We start from the raw sequence: 23,122 nt of genomic DNA, 5'->3' as shown, positions 1-23,122 counted from the left end.
TCTGCACTTTCATTAGTGTTTTAAATGTACAGTATGTGCTTTCTGCCACTAGGAGGCTCTCTATCAAAACTAAACATAAGACATCTGCAGTGTTTTGTGGGGAGGAGCTGTTACTCGGAGCCGCTAGAGAGGCGGGGCTGATCACTTTGTTAGTGGGTTAATTAGCTCGTTCATTCGTTATGTCTCTTATTTCATTAAAAAGACTGAAGCCAGTTTAAGCAGAGGGAATCTACTAGAATCAAACTGAAAACCCACTTTAAGACTAATAAGGAGCATTGTTTTTTACCTGTACTTTTACATATTAAATGTTTCCTTTTCAAGTTTTAGAACTAATAAAAAGTGCATTCATTGTTTTACCATATTTAAATTCAGAGTTTTACAGGTCAGACATAGTCCGGCCCCTCGGCCTTCAGAACAAGTCTTTGAACAGTACTGCTCTGCAGCACAGCGGCGTCGGTTGGACATGAATAGATATAAAGAAAAGCTTCACGGTGTAATCGAAGTAATTGAACTTTTTCACATGTATGAGCAGAGTGTCTGAACTCGTCTCCTCTTCCGTCTCGTCCTCCTCTCAGATCTATCAGTACATCCAGAGCAGGTTTTACCGCTCTCCTGAGGTCCTGTTGGGAATGCCATATGACCTGGCCATCGACATGTGGTCTCTGGGATGCATCCTGGTGGAGATGCACACAGGAGAGCCTCTCTTCAGTGGCTCCAATGAGGTAACAGTGACCACACCGCACATGAGTTAACTTCTCCCAGTTCACATGTCACTCAGCGAGCTGTCAGGTGGCAGTTTGCTGTGTAGTCGTTCAGGAGGAGGCTGTGTGCTCTCTCATCAACAGCTCAGACATGAACTACAATATACTGATGTCTTCATCTGACTGTTCATCTAGTTCAGTCTGTCATAATAAATCACAGGAGGTGTTGTAGAATTATTGAGTGTTTGACATTAAAATATTCATTTTAAATTTTAAAAATCATTAATTTTTATTGCCTCTGCTCATTCACAGGTTAAGGTTCACAAGACTTGTTTATTTAGTGAGAGCGTTTGTACATGTGTATGAGCTGTCAGTAACTGTACTGTAGTCAGAGTGAGTGTATACGTATGATTGCAGCCTTATTCTTCATGGATGTACACAATACAAAGCCTGTGTGTGTGTGTGTGTGTGTGTGTGTGTGTAGGTTGACCAGATGAATAAGATTGTGGAGGTCCTGGGGGTCCCACCCAGCCACATGCTGGATGCAGCTCCTAAAGCTAGGAAGTACTTTGACAAGCTGTCAGATGGTCTCTGGACAGTGAAGAAGAACAAGGACATCAAGAAGGTTTGTGACGTCAGATGCATTATTTACACTTTTCATTCAAAAGTCAACTTTCACCGTTAGACCTGTGAACACCTGTGTTGACCTGATGCACAAGAACCCAACGCGGTGCCTCCAGTTACTGTAAACAGCAAACAAGCTGCTCTAGTAAAGAAAGTGAGGCTTTTATTAGTGTTTGAAACAGTCGTGGCTGCATGAGAGAGACTGAGGTCACTGTGATCTGTGTGTATACTCCAGCTGAAGTGGAAAGGAGCTAACCTAAGTTGTAAAGGTTTATAAAAGATGATGAATTCCAACTGAAAATATTGAATTTAACTAAATCCTCTCTGGATTATTAGGACATGAGTTGTTGTGGATTTTAATTCACCTGTATTGTTTGTGTCAGTGTCCAAGAGTTTAAAAACCTCAGCGACATTGTTAAAAATCCAGAATATACACAGAGTGTGAGAACGGTGGCAGATACAGGACAAGGTGTAAGAGCAGAAGGGCTTTCACTGCTTTGTAATAGTTTTGATGTGGGTTTGGAGGATCCTAAAAAAAAATGTTGTATCTAAACATGTGTGTGCGTGTGTGTGTGGTTGCGTGTGTGTTTGTTTTCCAGGAGTATAAGCCCCCAGCCACACGGCGTCTTCATGAGATTTTGGGTGTTGAGACTGGCGGGCCGGGGGGGCGGAGGGCAGGTGAGCCAGGACACGCCCCCTGTGACTACCTGAAGTTTAAAGGTAATCCAACACTTGAGCCCGTTTCCAGCAAGCAGTCCAGTTCAGTTCGCTTCTTTACTTCTCTGTCAAATGTTATGGATGGTATCAAAAGAACCGTTCCATCCTGTTTTTTGGTCACCCCTCTGTTGAGGTTCACAGCACACTGATCCAATACTAAAAGGTTCAGTCACTGCAGATCATTGATTGGTCAGTCGGAACAGAGTACATTGAAGTGTACTGTCCACAGTGTAAACACACTGCAGATCTGGTGTCAGGTACTGGTACCAGGAGTTCTGCAGGGTTCAAAGGGTACTGAAAAGAACTTCAGCAGAAACAGTCTTTGTATTGATTTGCAGTCAGGGACAGATTAATCCATTCACCAAAAACTGATTTGTATTTATATTACAAGATGTATTGACATAAATATCAATACTTAGAATCTGAAAGTGATTATAGAAGTGATTCCATATAAATGACACTGACAATCTGCGCTTCACCTGTATGGACATCTCAAACAGGGAGAGGAAGTTACAGGCTGAGTTCTGAACAGTCCATCATCACCCTGTGCACCATTGTTAGTGGGTACAAGAACCATGTGGAGAACGATGTCCTTCAGTTATTCTCCTTTAAAAAAATCTAAACTCAATAATAAATGTTGTATAATGTCTCACATTCTGAATAATACTGCAGTACACAACACACACACACTTTGTGCAGGAGGCTCAGTGAAACACACACAGCAGTGTGAGCTGAGTAGCCTTGCAAAAGTGGGATGATGAGCTCCACACAGTAGGTCAGGCTTGTAGGTCAAAGTATGAAGTGGAAGTGCCAGCACTGACTGACCTCTTCATAGAACCACTGTTAACTGAGCATAAAGTAAATTTGGTCAGATGCATTATTACCATAAACATCATCAGCAAGTGATGTACAGGTAACAGCAACATGGAGGTGATGGTAATATTGCCAGAACTACCAAATAAAATGGAAGAGGGCAGCCCTTGAACTCACCTCGTCACCTTGTCCACATGTACACAGCTGGTTATGGAAACAGAAATGATCTCTGTCCACCAACACACCTGAAAACGGGCATCAAATGACCATTCATGTACAGGAGCAGATTGTATACTGTGGTCAGCTGGTTAGTTACAGAAAATACTCTGAATGAAGCAGGAACGTGACTCCTCTTCACAGAACCCTCCTGGATTCTGCTGTCTTTATTTAAACACTGTCAACAGCTGTTTTTGTCCCTTTTCCACCGTTGTATCATTGATGTCCACTTGAGTCTTTCTCATTAAAGACGATGTAATGTCAGTGTATAATCTCCAATACTCCTCAACTACAGAAACACACTCTGAGTTCACATGTGCGAATGATGCTACATACATTATTAAGGCCAATCAGGAAGAGAACGTGTGTCTGCATCATCGCCTCCTAAAACCTCTCTATCTGCCCGCTCAGACGTAAACACTGACGACAGTGTTCTGAATATCTCCACCCTGGAAGCTTTTATAAGGTCCATTCTCAGTGAGCTAAACATTGTTTACGTTGGTGAAGAACTCAGAGAAAAAGCTTTGTTTTAAGAAATGCTCTTAGACACCTGTGTCCTGTAGCTACTACAGAACATATTCATCATTATCAACATGTTTGTCCTTTTCCAGACCTGATCCTGCGCATGCTGGACTACGACCCTAAAAGCCGTATCACGCCATTCTACGCCCTGCAGCACAATTTCTTCAAGAAGACGACAGATGAAGGAACCAACACCAGTTCATCTACATCCACCTCTCCTGCCATGGACCACTCCCATTCAACCTCCACTACTAGCTCTGTTTCTAGCTCTGGTACAATACACACTCCACACACACTCGGACGCTTCCCTCATAGCAGCTCATCGCTCGCTCTTTCTCTCCTCCTCTAGCTCCCTGAAAATGATCAATCCTTTTCAAGGATAAACAGATTTACACATGTGCCATGTTCCTTTCAGTTCTTAATGATGGATTTAACTGAGCTCTGGGGGATGTTCAGTGACTTGGACACAGTTGGATGTTTTGGAGTTCAAATAATTCACATTTTTAATTTTGAAGAAGATAAATAATACTGAAGAGTAAATGATTAATTAATTTACAGTTAAACAGCAATCAGATCAACTGTAACATTAGCTTTGTTTTATAGTTTTTCTGTATTTGTGATCAGATCTGTGAGGATGAATGTAAGTGGCCTGTTAGTGAAATGGTCAAAGTCCTCTCTGATAAGCATCAACACGAGCCCCGTTCACACTGTCCTGTCAGTGCGGGAATCATACACTGATACTCTGCATCGCCGCCTGTGTGAAAGTTACAGAGGCGGAGAGAGGGGACAGTTTTGCTGCGGCTCTGATCCGCCTCCAGAGGTAGTGTCAGAGCTGCAGCAGAGGAGAGCCAGCGTCTGTGTGAATGGAAAAGCGTCCTACCGACTCTTCGTCACATTTCTGCCCAAAAAACGGCATCTGTCCCCGGCAGAGAGCCAGACAGCTCCCGCAGTTGAATGGCAGTGATTATGTGATCAGTATCATTTAGAGCAAAAAACTTGAACTCACCATGTCTTTGTCAATTCCACTATTGTGTTGTTGTAGTTACTGTCCCTGGCAACTTCGAAAAACTTTGAAAAAAAATCAGCCCTCCCGACAGAGACTTCAGTGAACTTTCCCCCAGAAAACAGCATCCCTCCCCACGAGTGAGAGAGTCAGACAGCGTCCTCTATTATCCTATGGCGACTATGTAATTATGTAATTATTAGCGAGAAACGTAACTTTGTCACTTTCCATGATGCATGGTGGGTCAGGATCCCAATCACAGCACATTATAACAGCATCCATATGATTATAAACAGTCGATGGATACATGGTGGCAGGTAAAAACCACACGTCATGATGTACCGTCACGCATCTTTTGGTTCCGCTTTATGTTGGCGCTGCTTCATCAGTGTGAACAGAAAAAGGCAGTGTGAAGGCGAGCCTGCGCTGCAGTGATAATGCTTGTTTGAACCCAGCGCTGTTTCCCAGTAAGTGGGTCCCCCGGCCTCGACTCCTCCTCTGTCCTGCACACTGACTCTGACCCTCTCCCTTCCACATCTTGTGGTTTTGCACTACTCTGTCTGTTTGTAATAATGAATGAAGCAGCAGTGACTCGTCCCTGTCAGCCACACTGTCTCACATTCACTGACACGTAGTCGAGGCAGAGTCCAAAACTGAGACTGATCAAATAAGTGGATAGATGACCTGCAGGGGGCGCCCCGGAGCTGCAGTGCTGGAGCATGTGCACCATGTTCTAGCCACAGCAGCCTGGGTTGGATCCCAGCCCAGTCCCTTTGCTCCATGTCATCCCCTGTCTCTCTATCAAGTAACAGGACAAAGACTTATATTGAATGAGATATGTCCGTGCTGCCAGCAGTGCTGTGAGTCTCATGTTGCTCTGTTTTATTTCCAGGTGGCTCCAGTGGTTCTTCCAATGACAACCGCAACTACCGCTACAGTAACCGCTACTACAACTCTGCTGTTACACATTCAGACTATGAGATGACCAGCCCTCAGGTACACACAGCACTGCATCACACACACACACACACACACACACACACACACACACACACACACACTTCTATGATGGCTCTGAGTCATATCCTGTATCTGTGGTATGATATTCACCTAGAACAGAGAGTCATTAGTTTTCAAGTCCATGACAGCGGAACATTTGTTTCCACTGCAGGAACTAACAGCTTCTGAGCCTTCGGCACCTACTTCTCTTTTGTGTTGTCACTACATCTGACAAAATATGAGCTTCTTAGATATGTGTCATTAAAGGAACACTTTGCCCCAAAAGTAAAATTCAGTCATCATCTCCTCCCTCCATGCTGATGAAAGTCAGGTGAAGTCTCGTAGTCCGCAAAACATTTCTGGAGCTTCACAATAAAACAGAGTTGCAGCATTCTGCTAAACAACTGAAGGAGCTGGAGACTTGATTTAAAACATCAGCTCTACTGACATAATCCAACCCTCTGGTAGTCCTGAGATCCCAAACTGATTTGAAAAAAGGTGGAGCTTGCTCACCCACTTCAGACTCTTCTTAGAAAAGGTGTAAATAACATCTGCTAATAACGATTATGTGAACATGAGACACAACTTTATACACCGATGGACAGTCCAGGTCCCCACTGCAGCTGGTGCTGTTGTGCAATGTGCACTGTGTGCCCTGACGTGATTTGACCCAGAACCACACCTTCTCTAAAATCACGAATGCTTTCTTGAAAGTTTTGCTTCCTTGTTTCACACAGGTCCTGTATTCTACAGCGAGCAGAAATGTCAAAAACATTACATCACATATATCAGAAGAATATTTGACTTTGACTTTGTGCTGGGTTAGATTCAGCTGCCTGTGGGGTGGCAGCCTTTCTTATGAGTAATTACATTCTGACAGCCGTCTGAAGGCAGGACCGGATGTCATTCCAACTCGTTTGAGGAAGTGTTGCACATTTTCAAAGTGATGTGGAGTTACACATGAGGATCCATCACAGACCGCTGTGGTTTTGTACACACAGAGGAAAACATCCTCAGCAGTCGCTCTGAATCCAACAGAGAGGCTGTGAGAAACACGGTATGATAGAACAGAAACAAGGCAGTTTGTCTTGTTTGACCTGATCGTGGCTAACAGGAAACATATGTGCATTTTTTGTTTTACACATTACTCAACAAAACCATGGAAACAAGGTTCGCTGTGCTTCAACATGCGTCGCACCTTCATTTGTTTTGTATCTTTGACACCTCCAGAAACATGAATTCAACCCAGAAGGGAACGTTGTCTTTCTTTGTGTTCCTCAGAATGTGTCTCACCTGTGTTTCTGTCCAACAGGCTCCCTCCCAGCAGCAGATGAGGATGTGGCCAGGCAGTGATGGTGGAGGTGGGGGTCAGGACCCAGCATACACCCAGTTGCTGCTCCACAAGCCGGCTGCCTCCCAACAACACCAGCGCCACTTCCTGGACCCACCACACCACCCCCACCCAACTTACTCCCACCACGGGAACGGTGGGCGTGGCCTGCGGCAGGGCGGACAGACGGGCATCGGTGGAGGTGGGGGCCAGCAGGGATCCTCACCCCAGATGAGTGACAGCATGGATGTGGGCGTGTCCCTAGGGCTGCACCACCTGGGGGCAGTGTCTTCCATGGAGGCCTCTCAGTTCGGCTCTGCCTCCCTGCCCCTCGCTCTGCCAATTGGACTGTCTGCCTTCCGGACTCGGACGGCCCCGACCGCCCCAGGGCCACAAGCCCCGCCCCCTGAGGACTACTACCCTGCCTCCAACAACAATAACCCCGCTGCGGGGGGCAGAGGGAGGCCGGACTCAGATGAGGGGCCAGCCAACTCTTGATAAAACCTGAACCATGCCCTAAAGCCATACAATTTTAACTACAACTACTACAACTACACCCATACAGCCAGAGTTCAGAGACAAAGAGGTGAACTTTGTGCTGAAGGAGACAGTTTGTACTGCATGAGAGGAGGAGGAGGAAGGAGGAAGGAGGAGGATGCTGGGAAAACTCCTTTTATCCTGTTTTAGTTTGTTGTCTTTTGTTGCGACTGTACTTGGAAAGGAATGATTGTGACGAGTTTGTTTTTATTAATATTATTATTGTTGTTTAATATTATTTGATTTTTCTCGGGTTTGAGGAGTTGTGTGTTCTACTTGGTTGTTGTTTGAGCCTGGAGAGGAGGAGGAGGACGAAGAAGAAAGAGAGAGGAGCCACACGTTTCCATCTTACTCATATGGTGGTTGGAAGTGGAAAGAGCACATATTCATGTTCACAACGGTTAGTCCTGACATTAGTATCTTCATATTTACAGCTCCGAGAGACGAGCAGTCTTAACACACACACACACGCACACACACACACACATCCACATCCACACACACACACACACACACACACACACACACACACACACACACATATAAACTGTATATATACTGCTGCATCATGAAGACAGTAGCTGGTTTCAAAGGGAGAAACACCAACATATGTGTGATTCAGGAAGGTTTCATGGATTCTCTCTCCTGTCTGTGTTCAGCTCACTTTTTCTTAGAGTTTGTGTCCTCCCTCTGTCGCTCTCCACCCGGCTGTGACGGAGTAAGGAGAGGTGGAGGGAGGAGAAGGTGACAGGACACTTAATGCCTTCCTGGCGCTCATAGGGATCTCCTTCTCCTCCTTCTCCTCCCTGCCTCTCTGCTCTCTTCTTCCTCTCCTCCTCCTGTTGTGTTTCTCCTCCAGACAGCTCCTCCTCTCTGTGCTGCTAATCACCATGAGAACTGGTCCGGATTGCTGCTAAAGATCCAACACAGATCAATAAAGAAATAAAAAGAAATAGAAACAGAAATTAAAAAAAACTTTTTAACCCTTCTGCTTAAGGAAAAGGATAAAGTAAGAACCACTGCATCTCAATGTATTTATTACTATTTAACATGAAAAAACAAACTGAAAGTAACCCTTTTTTCTGCTCTTCTTTGTTTGGTTGCCTTCTTTCTGCAGGTGAGCTCTGATTGGCTATTGTAACAGTGACAGTAACTGGTGACATGGGAATGCCACCAGTTGTGGGGGCTGGGTGGAGGGGAGGGGTTGGGGCAAAATAAAGTTGGATATATAATAAGAATAAAGAGTATACTTTTGCACACCAAAGTCAAACAAACATCAGATCTCCGCTTTTCTTCCTACTAATCCGATCCACCACCTCATGACCTCATGAAGCTCATCCACAGGTCACGCGGGACGCTCTGACGCTCAGCTTCTATCGTGCCTTTAAACCAACTGGAAGACCCGTGAACACGTCATATTATGGGAAATCAGAATACCACTGGAGACATATTTGATAAAAAACAATAAGACTTAAGATAATTATTCCCTTGAATAAACATGCGGAAGACAGAGTGTGATGTGAGCATGAACCACAACTAGCTGTTGCTTTGGTCTGAATGAGCAGATGATCAATAAGTGTCTGACAGACGGACTGTGATTCAGACGAGCGGCACCACGCTGCAGGATGAAACTACACGTCGTCATCATGTGGAGAGCTTCACACTGTTGGACTCGTTCACACTTCTGTGCTCATATTGTTTTTTTATTCCGTTCAGTTGATGTGGGTCATCATTGTCTGTATGCACAAACAAATAAATTACAAAAACACAACGGCAACAACAAATATATTGAAGGAAAAGCTGCAGGCTGAACTACTACTCTATACATTAAAGGAGCAGTCTGTAGTTTTGGTGAAGAAATGTTAATGAGCAGAGAAAGATCATCATACTACATAGATCTTCATTCATACTTTGTTTATATGTGGCGGACCCTGCCACCTTTCTAGCTTCAAACAGTGTTCCTTATTTTCCTCTGAGAACAGCTTGTTTATAAACTTATGGAAACAGTTTGTATTATTACCTCATTAATATTGTAAATATTAAAATTCTGACTTTGAATTTCTTCTACAAAACTACAAAATGGCCCTTTAAAGGTGCTGTTTGTAAGAAAAGCTGATTTTTGAGTGTCAGTCCCGACTCAGCAGAAACTGAAGCTCTGGGATGGCGGCCGAGCCGTCCTACATTCAGAGCTTCAGGTTCTGACGAGTTGGGTCTGAGACTCAAAGATCAACTTTTCTTACAAACAGCACCTTTAACAAAACATAACAGGAACCTTTTCATTTTATATTTGCTTCCCACCTTATCTTTCAACATTCTTTTAAAGTGAACGACACGCTCTTATTCTCTGTCACAACTCTTCAGCCCTCCGACAGATGAACATCTTGTCTCTATGTCTGTCCTCCTGTGGTTTTCTGAAACACCTTCTCCCCTGAGCTCTCTTATTAAAAACAGCCTCTGAATACAGTACAGGTGTTATTCTGAGCTTCATACATGATCTGTGCAGTTTTATAATCAGCTACACCGCAGAGGTTTAAAGCATGGAAGTTAATGAATAATGTGTTGGGTGATTCATGATAATCCGAATGGTTCTTCTGTAGCAGGTCAGCTGCATTAGAGTTGGTTTTCTGTGTCTCCACACAGCAGGTGATGTAAGAAGCAGAGAGTACAGCAGGCCTGTTCAGCTGCTACTTCTGAAGGCCAATATATTTGAATATGTTAAAATAATGAATGCACTTTTTATTAGTTTTAAAATTTGAAAAAGAAACATTAAGTGTAATAAAAGTACGGGAGAAAAACAATGCTCCTTATTAATGTTAGAGTGGGTTGTCAGTTTGATTCTGGTAGATTCCCTCTGCTTAAACTGGCTTCAGTCTTTTTAATGAAATCAGAGACATAACGAGTGAACGAGCGAATTAACCCTAACAAGAGGTTCATAAAGGCCCCGGTTGAATAAGTCTGCTGTACAATACATACAGTGAGTTTTGATTCAAGTCATCTGTAGTTTTATGTAATGTTGCAATGGTTTTAAACATTGTTAATGTTCGGTTTCCAGAAAAATTTATGATCAGTTATCCTGCTCAGAAATGTGTTTTTTCTCTTTCAATCACCCTTTTTTTTTTTTTTTCTTTTACTGATTATCAAAATGTTATAAACTCTGTTTCACTTAATTCAGTGATCACCTGTTGATATCAGACTGTTTCTGTGAGACTTTCCCTCCACTGTATTCAGAGGAGATGTTACTGACTTTTCCCGGAGCAGTATATAAATTAGTGCCGACAGCAAATAGAACACATGTTAATATTTTAGACATTTTACAAATATCATTAATGTACAGTGTGAACAGTTTAGGGTTGAGCTCTGAACCCAGTGAAACCTTCAACAACTCTGATTTAACTTCAGTGTTTTGTACATGTTGATGTTTCTTCGAGCAGGCTGTCCCTGTGGTTCTTCAGTAATAAGTTCAGAGGTGTCAGATGCTTCAGTCTCTAAACACTCAGCAGTATGTTCCTCATTGTCCATTGCAGCAGATGTTGCTTCTATCAGTTCCTTCACTGTCACTGAGGTGGAGCGATCAGCCCCATTGCCACACTGATGATCACACACTGAACTATAAGACTATGCACACAAAGTTTCTCTAACATCTTCGTGGTAGACCTGGGGAAGCAGACAGCAGAGAAATGAATCTATATTAAGTGTTTGTTGATATGATCATTTCTTTCATATACTCCTTTTTCTGTCAGTGATCTCTGTTACAGAGTGTTTGGTCAGTGTCTCCTCCTGCTCACACAGTAACAGAGGAAATAATTCTCTGGTATCACTGTCCACTTTATCCAATCAGGACAGAGAAGTCCATAAAGAGGCGGTTCTGTCTGAGAGCAGGATCCTCCTGATCTGGTACCTACAGCAGCGATGGAGGAGCAGGGAACACTTCCAACTCCAGCACTCCTGACAGGATGTGATGATGAGAAGAAAGAGAAAAAGACGGAAAGGAATCATGCAAGTGTGGCGACGAGGAGGAGGGAGGGGACAGCTAACTGACACTGACAGGAAGTTGGCTAAAACCACCACAATGCTTACAGCAGCACTGAAGATGCAAACAGTTATTTACAAGAGACAGTTTTGAACACCTGCAGTAGCTCTGGTCTGAAGATGTAGATGCTCTGAGTCTAAAGACGGCAGCATGAGGAGCAACTTGGCCAGATGGTGTTTTCTCATGAAGTCGATGGAATCACTTTGCTGCTTTTGAAAATGAGCTTTTATCAAACGGGGATAGTTTATCACACTACATACTGATCATAGCACAACAACAATGATAATCATTAAAGTGGAAATTTGTCAAAAAATAAAATAAATAAAGTTTTCTTAAAACAACAAACTGAGAACAGAGGCCACTGCTGCACCGGTCCACTGGTTGGCCCGCTCAGTGTTTTGGGTCGATGTATTTTCCAGATGAAAAGTGAAACCTGCGTTCATCATGGTACAAAACATTTCCCTTCAGATGCATCTCCTGATATCCAGGGTTCAAAATCACTTACGTGTTTTTACTTTCAGGATTTTGTGCAGCTGCCCTGACACAGTACATACTGGTCCAGCGCCGTACATAGTGTTGGGACATACTACCTCTTCATAACAGTGCACTTTGAACTCTGACCCTCTTGCTACTACGTCCATCGCAGCCCGAGTGCAGAATGTTTGAGGACAAAGCTTCTGGTTCTGACACACTGTCATTCTTCAAGTGTTTGTGCTATCACAGCTTTCAGGGTGACACAACTTCCACCTTTATCCTGAACAAGTGCTCCATCTGGTGCTTTGTGCCCCTATTGCCCAAAACTATAATACAATTAATACAACGATATACAAAACAACTGATGCTAATAATAATAACAGTGAAACAGCCACTAACTGTGTCAAATACACTCAAGGCAAATAATACAACACAATACAAAGTCATTAACACGAGACAACAGTAACAGAATCATTCCTGACGACATGACTCATTATGCTTCTTTCATCATGTCTCTCTTGACTCCTCTTTGTTGGCAGCATCACAGCTTCTTACTGTGCCGTCTCCAGGAGCACACAGACCTGTGTGACAGGCCTCTCCGGTGTACTGTGCTCTGTTTGAGGGGAGAGAGTGCAGACTGGGCCTTTTAGCATCTGCTTTGGCCTCCAGAACTTTGCTCATCATCTGCAGTGATGGCGGGAGTGAGGTTTCCTCTGGCTCTGGACCATGTTTGACTCTCTTGCGTTACGGGTGAGGGACACACTGCTTCCAACAGAGGTCACCAAACACCACACTCTCCTCCTCCTGATGTATAGATCTCTGTGGTCTAAAAGTCCTGATAGCAACACTGGATCTCTTGGAGATGTGGAGGATGTGATGAGGTGTGAGAGCCTCCAGGTCATCAGAAGTTTCAGCTGTGCTGTTCAGAAGGCTTCGGCCACAGAGGTCAAAGAGTGTGGAGGCATGAAGGAGGGGACCATGAAGGACCAAGGAACCTAAAAAGGAAGGAAGGGTCATGACGTCACTGAATGTCACTCTGGTGTCAGCTGAGGTTTTTATCCACACGTTGTTCCTTCCTTGATTTCGTTTGGGAAAGAATCCTGTTCACGGTGATTACAGCCTCATCAGCAGGAACCAGTCGGACGGTCCTCATTTGATCACAATATTTTCAGCCCTGTCAATCATTTTGGTGGAAAAGTCAGCTGTCAACCTCTCTGAAGTGTGTCCTTTCATATTCATCAGAAGTCATACGATGTAGATATGTTGGTTTTACTGTGTTTCTCCATCATCTCCCAGAGCCTTCCTTCTTTTTAGCAGTTAACTGGAATAATGAACAGACTGTCGAAAAAGTGACGCAGTACACGAGTTTATCCAGAAGGGGGCAGAGATGCAACATGGAGGATGTCAACTGCCGCTAAACACCAAAATAAGAAGAAGAAGAAGAAGAAGCGGAGCCCGATTTCCGGGTCACAGCGGAGTGACGGGGGGTTGGATAAGAGGAGGAGAGGAGAAGAGAAGAAGAGCTGAGGGAGAGGACAGCAGGCGCCAGGCACCGAGCACTAATCAGAGGTAACACCGGAGCTTCTTATGAATGAATACTGAGCAGTCAGTGTGTGTGTCAGTGTGTGTGCCGGTGTGTACAGCAGTGTGTGTGTGTGTGTGTGTGTGTGTGTGTACAAGAGTGTGTGTGTGAACTGACCACAGCTTACATCATCACTTTAAACTCACACGTTTGTAACTTAGAGCTCCAGAACCACAGAAGAAGTGTGTGGATATTTCAGGAACACTGGAGAGATGTGGTGAATGTGAGTGTCAGTGTGAGTGACAGGACACAACAACAGATACACACTGTACACACTGTACACACTGTACAGCCTCACTCAGTGTACCTGTGCTGTTTGTCAGTGATCATACAGGAAGAGCTGCTGACACAATGAGACCAACCGTTTCCTTATCAGCAGGACACAGACACACACACACCCTGTCTCACTGCTCTGCTGCCTCCCTCCTCTCCCTCCTCTCCTTCCTCACCCTCCTAACCTTCCTCACCCTCCTCACCTTCCTCTCCCTCCTCTCCTTCCTCACCCTCCTCTCCTTCCTCAACCTCCTCTCCTTCCTCACCCTCCTCTCCTTCCTCACCCTCCTCACCTTCCTCACCCTCCTCACCTTCCTCACCCTCCTCTCCCTCCTCTCCTTCCTCACCCTCCTCACCCTCCTCTCCTTCCTCACCCTCCTCACCTTCCTCACCCTCCTCACCTTCCTCACCCTCCTCACCCTCTGTACAAACTAATGCTGTTTGTTTTGCATTAACAATCAGCTAATGAGAACGATTGCAGTCCTTGGAGGAGGGATCGGAGGTTTAGCAGCATCTTACTACCTCTGCAAGAGTCCTCAGGTTGCCAAGGTAACACACACTCACACACACACACACACACACACACACACACACACACACACACACACACACACACACACACACACACACACACTACAACAGCCTCAGTAGCTCTTCTCAGTCTACTGTTAGCCGTAGTGAAGTGGTCATGAAGGTAGAGGCAGTGTGTACACGGTCACATGATGTCCAGCTGTGTCTGCTCTCATCATGGTGTCCATCATTGATCCCACATGAGACTGAAGCAGGAGCTGACATACACTGTACAGCCAGTATCAGGGCTTCATAAACACTCAGCCATCTCACCTGAAACACAGAACACCTACAGCTGCTGCAGCTGTCACAGTTTTAGTTGGATTGGGTGTTTTCTGTCCATTGGCCACACGAGGCAGCAACGAGCTGGACAACATTTAAATAAGACCATTTTTTACAAATCACAACAACATTACACCCCAGCCGTCTCCGTGCAGTCCATGCTACTTGTTTCATACATTCTAAGTATTCTGTGGTTAAAATATTCTAACATAAAGGATCACTGACTTTTACCGCCCAGAGCTTTCAGCCTTATCCCCTTCTTCAGAGAAGAAAGCTCAGGCAGAGAGAGTTTGTGAAGCTTTATAAGGTTTCTAATGTTTTACCTGAAGCGTCTTCCACTGTGGAGACTGAACCATCAGAGCTTAGAGCACCTGTCAGGTAACTGCAGCGGTGACGGCTCAACTCCAGCCAGCAGCCTTTGCTGCTCCGTGCTCAGGACCTTCTGATGAACCTAATTACTATACTATATACTACTACTACTACTACTACTAATAATAATAATAATAATAATAATAATAATAATAATAACAATAATAATAATAATACATGCATTAGAAAAAGTAGTCAGAAGTGTGTGTATATAAGCTGTAGCAGTGCAACCTGTTTAACCTGATTATATTTCTGTGTGTTTTGTAGTTAATGACATCATCATCCTGCTGAAGCAGCTTTGCAGAGTTTGGTCTCTTTGTTTCTCTCCAGGTCGTTGTGTTGGAGTCGAGCAGTCGTGTTGGAGGTTGGCTGTGGAGCACCAGGAGGTCCGACGGGGCCGTGTTTGAACATGGACCCAGAGGGATCCGACCTGCTGGGGCGGTGGGACGCAACACACTCAACATGGTGAGTTCTGCCTGAGTACTGAGGCTGTAGTCAGTGTTGTGTTCACTGATCATTTTCTGTAATTTACACAATTTAAAATCATTGATGAATCCTTTTAAAGACTTCTGATCATGACTTGTGTGTTTTTAATCCAGATGAAAATGATTGCTGCTGCTGCTGCTGTGGAATAGTTACTCACAAATAATGACTTCACAGTGAACACAGCTGAACAGCATTTACAAGATACAAACAGCAGCTCAGGAAAAGGACCTTCTGAATTAGGAAAAAAAGGACTAAATACATAATTAGGAAATCATAATTAGGCAACTTGGCATCGTTTGGACCTTAGGACAGTTTGGGGAAAATCCAGATACTGAAGCAGACCAGAGCTGAAGCACACCAGTTACACAGATCAACAGCTCCTCCAAGGCAAACAGGAAGCTGAGTCAGCATAAAACTTGATCCTGAAGGATTAATATTCACATTAGTAATAAGCAAGAAAAGCAGATGATGATGATGATGATGATGATGATAACAACACTGGGTCAGTAGACCTCATTAACTTTGGGTGCTGATCCAGTTAAAGTGACGGGTCCAGGACATTTGTTCTCACTCTCTTTAACATTGTGAGATGGGCTGTTTTTCAACATGTTCATTCATGTGTCAGTGAATACTGCTGATGGATCCTGATGAGAAGCATCAGGTGTGTGTAGGTGGCTGGTGTCTGTGAGTGAGAACAACTTGATGCAGATCTGGTGATCTTAAGTTATGGTTCAGCAGCTATGAGTGGTTTCATTCAGGGCTACAGAGTTCGATATGGGCTTAGACTTGATTGGCTAACAGGTGACTGTTGGACCCTGGCAGAGGTGTACAGTCTACTAAGTGCCATACAGTTTAGTTCTGAACTTTTGCAGTTTGGCCATATGTGTTTAATATGACTGTCATGTGTGATGTGTTTACTTACTTTAACAGTGTCAGGAATTATTGTCTTGATCTCAAGTAAGGTGGTAACATTTACTCTTGTCATTAAGAAGTCATTAAATATTATTGTATTATTAAAATAAGACCAGTTTGATAATAAATATGAATATGAATATTGAATAATAAATATGTGTGTGTGTGTGTGTGTGTGTGTGTGTGTGTGTGTGTGTGTGTGTGTGTAGGTGGATGACCTGGGTCTCGGGGGAGACATTTTGCCCGTCCCCTACAGTCATGTGGCCTCCCAGAACAGATATCTTTATGTTAACAAGCAGCTCCACAGGATGCCTTCAGGAATCAGGTGAGGCTGGCAGGTAGTTTACACATGCTACTGTTTCCCTGTTGGAGAAGTGTTGTCCCCAGGTCTCTTTATGCAGGGCCAAGGCTCTGATGGAGCGAGCACAGTGAGCGGGCAGGTGAGTGGAGTCTGAGAGAACATAGTCCACGTGCTCTGTTCACACATGAAGCCATGCTGTAAACCTTGTGGTGGTTCATGGTTGTTCTGACATCAGCTTCAAGACCACACTGTGCAGACTGAGGCCTGTGAGGAGACAACATGAAGGACTTCCACAGGTGTCTGACACATGATGGGGGTCAGGAGTTAACGGTGGGGGGAAGCCTGGACTCATGGCCTGTGTGTCTCCTCATCTTTCTGTCAGTGGACTTCTGCGGACTGTCCCTCCCTTCTCTCGTCCCCTCTTGCTGAGTGTTGCCACGGAGATACTGGTGAAGAAAGGCAAGGAAGACGACGAGACCATCCATTCGTTTATTTCTAGGAGGCTGGGAAAAGAGGTGTGGACCGGGTCGTAGTTTTATTTGATTACATTGAATAAAGTGATAAGTCGTCTGTCTTCTGACATGAATATTCTGTTTCTCTCTGTCATTTGACGTGTCCTCCTGCTCGTCTCTAGCTGGCGGACATAGCTGTGGACAGTTTGTGTCGTGGCGTGTTTGCGGGGGACTGCAGGAAGTTGAGTGTGCGTTCTTGTTTTCCTCTTTTCTACAACGCAGAGCAGAGCAGAGGCTCCCTGACACTGGGCATGCTGCTGGGCTCAGGTACACTTCAGCATTTACTACACTGATGTAACTTCTACTGCAGTGGTCTGTGTCTGTCAGGATGCTGCTGTTTGTGTTCAGATAACCAGTAGAAGTGAGCACATCAGTGCTGCTCTTCAGTCTTTACACTAGCTTCCAGCTGGGTATCAAACAGATGATTATTAGCCTGTTTAAGAAATCACCAGCAGCATCTCTGATCCAAAGAGCTCCAGTGTGTGCTCAGATGTTCTGTAGTTGGAGAAACAAAGATGGAAACAACGTGTAGATGATCTGAAATGATCCATAGTCTCGCCACTCTCCAATCTCACTTCCAAACTCTTTTAGCCTCTGATGAATTTTCTGTGCTTCCTCATTAAAGCTGGAGCTGTTTATTACTGTACTGTACTTGCTCTCAAACTGCATTCCTCTTTTCACTGTTTGTTAGATTTATTTTAGTTTCCTCCTCAGTGTGTTTTAAACGTTGTTGTAATGCACAACTAAACCGATTTTATTAATACAGCCTGAAATCACAATCACATCGCCTCAGTGGGTTTTACAATCTGTACAGTGAACCACGTCCTCTGTCCTTAGACCCTCGAACTGAGTGAGGATAAACTTTACATATTGAGAAAAAAACCCTTTTAACTGGGAGAAAAAGATGTTAGAAACCTCAGGATGGACAGACATGTAATAGATGTCACATGTACAGAACAGAACAACAAAATCACAGTTTACAAGATGCATTGACAGAATACCTGATACAAATTATAATATATGTCAAGTGTGTGGATCCATGAGACGACTGAGCAGGACGAGACATCGCCAAGTGGTGTCTGAGCCACAAGACCTCCTGTCACCGTGGTGACCTGGAAGAGGCCACACAAGATACTTAGCAGTAAAACAGAAAGGATCAGAGTGAAGAGGCATCACATTTGACAGATGTACAGATATGAGGAGAGCAAGGATCCAGCGGAGCCCAGGTGACGATCCAGATCTGACAGTATGTGAGGCAGCAGGAGCCAGGAGAGGTAGATGATCCCAGGGGCTAGAAGCTAGCAATCCAAGTCGAGGATTAATTAAAGGCCAAGTCAAAGAAGTACGTTTTGAGTTTAGATTTAAATGCGTCAATAGAGCCAGATTCTCTGATGTCAGCTGGGAGGTTATTCCAGAGAAAGGGGCCCCGATAGGAAAAAGCCCTGCAGCCAGCTGACTTCTTCTTAACCCCGGGAACCATCAGGAGCCCTGAATCCTGAGAGCATAATGCATGAGGTGGAATATATGGTACAATGAGATCTGACATGTATGTCGGGGCGAGGCTGTGCACAGTTTTGTATGTTATCAGCAGCACCTGAAAGTCTGATCTTATGTGAACTGGGAGCCGATGCAGTGAGGCTAGGAACTAAACTGTCTGTGTGAAACATGCAGGTCCCAGTCCCGTGGTCCCCCCCGGCCCTCTGGCTCAGAGATCTATCAAGGAGTCCTGGGCTCAGTGGTCCCTACGCAGGGGAGTGGAGTCCCTCCCAGAGTCCATCACGGAGTACCTCCAGCAGAGCGGGAAGGTGCAGCTCCACAGAGACGCAGCTGTGAAACACATCAGTCCTTCAGCTGCTGGTTGGAAGGTCAGTGTGGAGATTATAGACTGGACCATATGAGTGTGGAGGGGAGAGGGAGCTGCTCCAGTCTGGTGAGCTGTCCCCCTGTCCACAGCTCTACAGCAGACATGGTGTGGACACAGACATGGTGTGGACACAGACATGATGTGGACACAGACATGGTGTGGACACAGACATGGTGTGAACACAGACATGATTTTCAGGCTCGTTTTAATTTTTGTGCAACATCCATTATAGTTTGTGCTTGTGTATTTGTAGTGTGTCTGATATGTATAGAGTATAATGTGTAAACATGTTTACAAAGTGTAACATTTTCTACTTTATTTTCATCTTCCTCTTACTTCTCTCTCTTTCTCTCAACTCATTTCACTGCACACTGTGCTGCGTGCACGTCAGTGTGACACATACAGAACCTTGTGTTGAGCTGGATGGTTCTGGAGTGGCTCTGGGTCGGTGGTATCTGTTGGTCCACCGCTTTGGTCCAGACTGATTGACATGTTTTATTTTTAGTCAGTTTGAAAACCATGGAAGGGTTGTCTGTGTAGACCTGATCTGCTGACTGAGGCAGGGACGATCAGCAGCACTGACTCTCCTCCTCCTCTCTGCACTCTGAGAGGCTCATGTTAGATAAGACCCGCCTTCTTGACGGTTAGCAACCAATCGGCAGAGGAAAAGACGGTGTGAAACATGTACCTACTGAACGTCACCATGTCTGAGCGGAGGTTGTTGTGTGTGTGATCTGGCTGGTTTCATGCTCCATGTGAGTGCTTGTGTTTGCAGATCCATCTGGAGGACGGAGTCGTATCAGCTGACCACATCATCTCTGCGCTGCCTGCTAAAGGTAAGTGGTGCTTCACAGAATATGACTGAATGTTTTTTGTGTGTGACGTGAAGAAGACACTGGATTAGATCAGTCATGTCCTCAGCAGGAACTAAGCTCATGTAAACTGTAGCTGCAGTGTGATGACCGTCCTTCAGACTGTCAATTATAACCTACAGATGTAATGATAAACGATAGAAGTCATTCTAAGATGATGGACAGGAGAAAGAAAACGGATGTTCTTGCTGTGACACCTGTCTGTCTGTCCCCCAGCCCTGTCTGCAGCCCTCCCCTCCTCCTGCCAGCCTCTCATCCAGCAGCTGCAGGACATCTCATCAGTAACAGTCGCTGTGGTAAACCTGGAGTATGAAGGCTCCATTCTGCCTGTAACGGTGAGTCACAGTGAGACACACACACACACACACACACACACACACACACACACACACACACTTCATTGAACAGGGCTCTGCAGGGGCCGTTACATTTATGGATTGTTCTCATACTGATTAGAAAATTGGGTTCGGTTCTGAACTGTGAACTGTTTGTTCACCTGCCTGAGGTACGAGCACGTTGTTACAGAAGTCTCTGCTGATCTCTATATGACATAAACAGACACGCTCATTGTGGCCCGTAGACTCCTCATGACCCAGTGACCCTCCTCAGATGCCAACATTAAAGGAGCAGACTGTTGTTTTGTGTTCGAAATGTTAATGAGCAGAGAAAGATGTTCATTGGCTGATTATTTTATGTATAAACAAACTAAATAAACAAACTCTCTTTGTTTTCATGACTGAATAAACCAACAGACCTTGAAGGACAACACAGTTTATACAGTTTATATGTGGCGGACCCTGCCACCTTTCTAGCTTCAAACAGTGTTCTGGGACCTTATTTTCCTCTGAGAACAGCTCGTTTATTCACTGATGGAAACAGTTTGTATTATTACCTCATTAATATTGTACATATTAAAGTTCTGACTTTGAATTTCTTCTCCAGAACCACACAGAGCTCCTTTAAGCCAAACAAATCCACATAACACTGATGGTGAAACATCATGTATTCAGAGTCAGCTGTTGTTGAGCTTCAGCAGTAAAGTCATGAAACTGATAGCAGTGTGTGTGTGTGTGTGTGTGTGTCTGTGTGTGTGCAGGGGTTCGGTCACCTGCTTCCATCATCAGAGGATCACGGTGTACTCGGGGTGGTCTATGATTCTGTTCCCTTCCCTCAACACAACAGACCTGATGGACAGACGACCAGACTGACGGTACACACACACACACACACACACACACACACACACACCTCTCCTTGACCTCAGGACGTTTAAAGACCAGTGGTAAGAGAAGGACTGAGGAGGCGACTGATCACACCTCATGTCTTCCAGGTGATGATGGGCGGGGCCTGGTTCCAGGAAGTGTTTGGGGACCCAGACGCAGTAACAGAGGAGCATCTTTTATTGAGAGCCACTGAGGCAGTGCAGCGCCACCTGGGGGTCACCACAGCACCCAGCTGGAGCTGGGTGGCTCTACACAGGGTATGGCAGGCCTGTGTGTGTGTGTGTGTGTGTGTGTATAAATAAACGTTAATTCCAAACTTGTTACTGATTCACGTCAGAAATGCAGTCGGGCTTCTCTGTTGTTTCACTGTTGATGATAGCTTGTTGTAATTGAATACGTCTCACTGACACTGCAGCCGACTGTACTTGTGGTGGTGTAACAGTGATGGAGTCTTGTGTTCTCTCCTCAGGATTGTATACCTCAGTATCATCTGGGACACTTTCGAAGAGTCGGTGAGTCTTGACTGAAAACTCACAATTAAAGATGATCAGATGTTCTGAAGCCTTGTGTAATCTGCGTCCGTCTGTCTGTCTGTCTGTCTGTCTGTCTGTCCAGAGACCATGTGTAACTTCATAAAGGAGAAGAATCTCTCGCTGTCTCTGATTGGTTCATCCTATGGTGGCGTGTCAGTCAACGATGTCATCTTTAATGGACGATCAGCTGTGGAGGAGTTACTGGGAGCCGAGGTTTGATGGAGCTGGTGGACACGAGCACAGCTGCTGGTATGAGCTTGTGATCAAGTCACTGCAGGTTACTGAGGTCAGCTGACCTGAGAATGAGAAGACTGGTCGGTACAGATGCTGAATGGGGAAGCTCATCTGGCTTCACTAACATTGTGTATGATTCATATTGTAATTTAACAGTGTGTAATAATGACGGGTTGGGTTGATCTGAATGTGTTCAGACTGCAGGCACAGGTTCCTGTCTCACTGTGACCTCAGACCTCATGTTCCTGAATGTTCTAACGTCAGCGTGTTCAAACATCATCTGGGACAAATACGCTGACATCATTACTGCTTTTAAAGAAGTCTGATCTGATGAATGTGATTTGCACTATAAGTAAAGCCTTATTGTACTGTGAGCCGTTTGTCATGTTCCTCCTTCATCACCTGCTGTGTGGCAAAGATTTCATGGTTTTATTACGAGGAGCATTTATGACCTGAATGTATCGACATCAACTACAGCTGCCAGGTCTTGTCAGACTTGTCCATTTTACACATTTCATGTGAAATACTTGATAGCTTCACCTCTTCACGCCTGTAAGAACTTTATAATGTCCCAATGTGAGGTGAGGCAGGTCAGGATTTGCCAGCCAGAAAGATGCTGAGCAACAAAAATAGAAACATGATGCGTTTGCTTCCTTTTCTCACAAGTTAAAAGAGTCAAGATTTGTTCTGTGCACACAGAGGAATTATTTCTCTCAGATTTTAAGCACAAATGTTTTCTAATCTGTGTTAGTGAAGTCGAGATCATCCATCCACCAGACAGGTGTGTCATCGAGATGCTGATTGAACAGCAGGATTAGTGCACAGGTGCGTGTTTGACTGGTCACTATATAATGTGCAGTTTTAACAAAAAAAATGTAACAGGAACTCTGTGGACATCATGAGCCGGGACACAGATGCACTTTTTGGTGGACAGCCACAGGCCTCATCACAGGATCTGTGTTTGTTCTCCACAGTGCAGACACCATCGAAGGTGAGTGTTTGGTCCACTCGGCACAGTTCCAACAATGAGGTGTAGTCAGGTGAACACCCTGCTGAGGATGGTGAGCTTCTCTGAAATGCTCTCTGACAGTTTGTGCAGAAATTCTTTGGTTTTTAAAAAAACTCAACTGTTCCATCAGCTGT

At 44.7% G+C, this 23,122-nt stretch overlaps 2 protein-coding genes across 3 annotated transcripts in view; both read left to right on the top strand.

Moving 5' to 3' along the window:
- The window catches only part of dyrk1b (dual-specificity tyrosine-(Y)-phosphorylation regulated kinase 1B), a 75,439-nt gene extending 65,513 nt beyond the window's left edge, over positions 1 to 9,926 (top strand). For both annotated transcript variants that reach the window (XM_084358469.1, XM_084358468.1), the window contains exons 8-13: positions 576 to 722; positions 1,186 to 1,326; positions 1,925 to 2,045; positions 3,683 to 3,865; positions 5,489 to 5,592; positions 6,908 to 9,926. In XM_084358469.1, the coding sequence (XP_084214595.1) occupies positions 576 to 722; positions 1,186 to 1,326; positions 1,925 to 2,045; positions 3,683 to 3,865; positions 5,489 to 5,592; positions 6,908 to 7,423 (1,212 nt within the window). In that variant the 3' untranslated portion in view covers positions 7,424 to 9,926. The remainder of the gene's footprint in view (positions 1 to 575; positions 723 to 1,185; positions 1,327 to 1,924; positions 2,046 to 3,682; positions 3,866 to 5,488; positions 5,593 to 6,907) is intronic.
- Positions 9,927 to 13,392: 3,466 nt separating this feature from the next.
- ppox (protoporphyrinogen oxidase) lies at positions 13,393 to 22,353 on the top strand. Its single transcript, XM_084358286.1, has 13 exons — positions 13,393 to 13,535; positions 14,284 to 14,370; positions 15,373 to 15,507; positions 16,650 to 16,765; positions 17,124 to 17,256; positions 17,376 to 17,520; positions 18,925 to 19,118; positions 19,893 to 19,953; positions 20,206 to 20,324; positions 21,086 to 21,199; positions 21,320 to 21,469; positions 21,682 to 21,724; positions 21,828 to 22,353. The coding sequence occupies exons 2-13, from the start codon at positions 14,287 to 14,289 to the stop codon at positions 21,962 to 21,964; spliced, it is 1,431 nt and encodes a 476-aa protein (XP_084214412.1). The 5' UTR covers positions 13,393 to 13,535; positions 14,284 to 14,286; the 3' UTR covers positions 21,965 to 22,353.
- The last annotated feature ends 769 nt before the right edge of the window (positions 22,354 to 23,122 follow it).

This window comes from Pagrus pagrus (genome assembly GCF_965226575.1).
Source record: "Pagrus pagrus genome assembly, chromosome: 7".
Taxonomy (NCBI): Eukaryota; Metazoa; Chordata; class Actinopteri; order Spariformes; family Sparidae; genus Pagrus; species Pagrus pagrus.
This window is presented reverse-complemented; position numbering and strand designations above follow the sequence as displayed.

Excerpts from the sequence above, each read along its gene's own strand:
- ppox (XM_084358286.1), top strand. The coding sequence starts at position 14,287 with ATGAGAACGATTGCAGTCCTTGGAGGAGGGATCGGAGGTTTAGCAGCA. Across the intron at positions 14,371-15,372 it reads AGAGTCCTCAGGTTGCCAAG|GTCGTTGTGTTGGAGTCGAG; the intron begins GTAACACACACT and ends GTTTCTCTCCAG. Across the intron at positions 17,257-17,375 it reads CTAGGAGGCTGGGAAAAGAG|CTGGCGGACATAGCTGTGGA; the intron begins GTGTGGACCGGG and ends GCTCGTCTCTAG.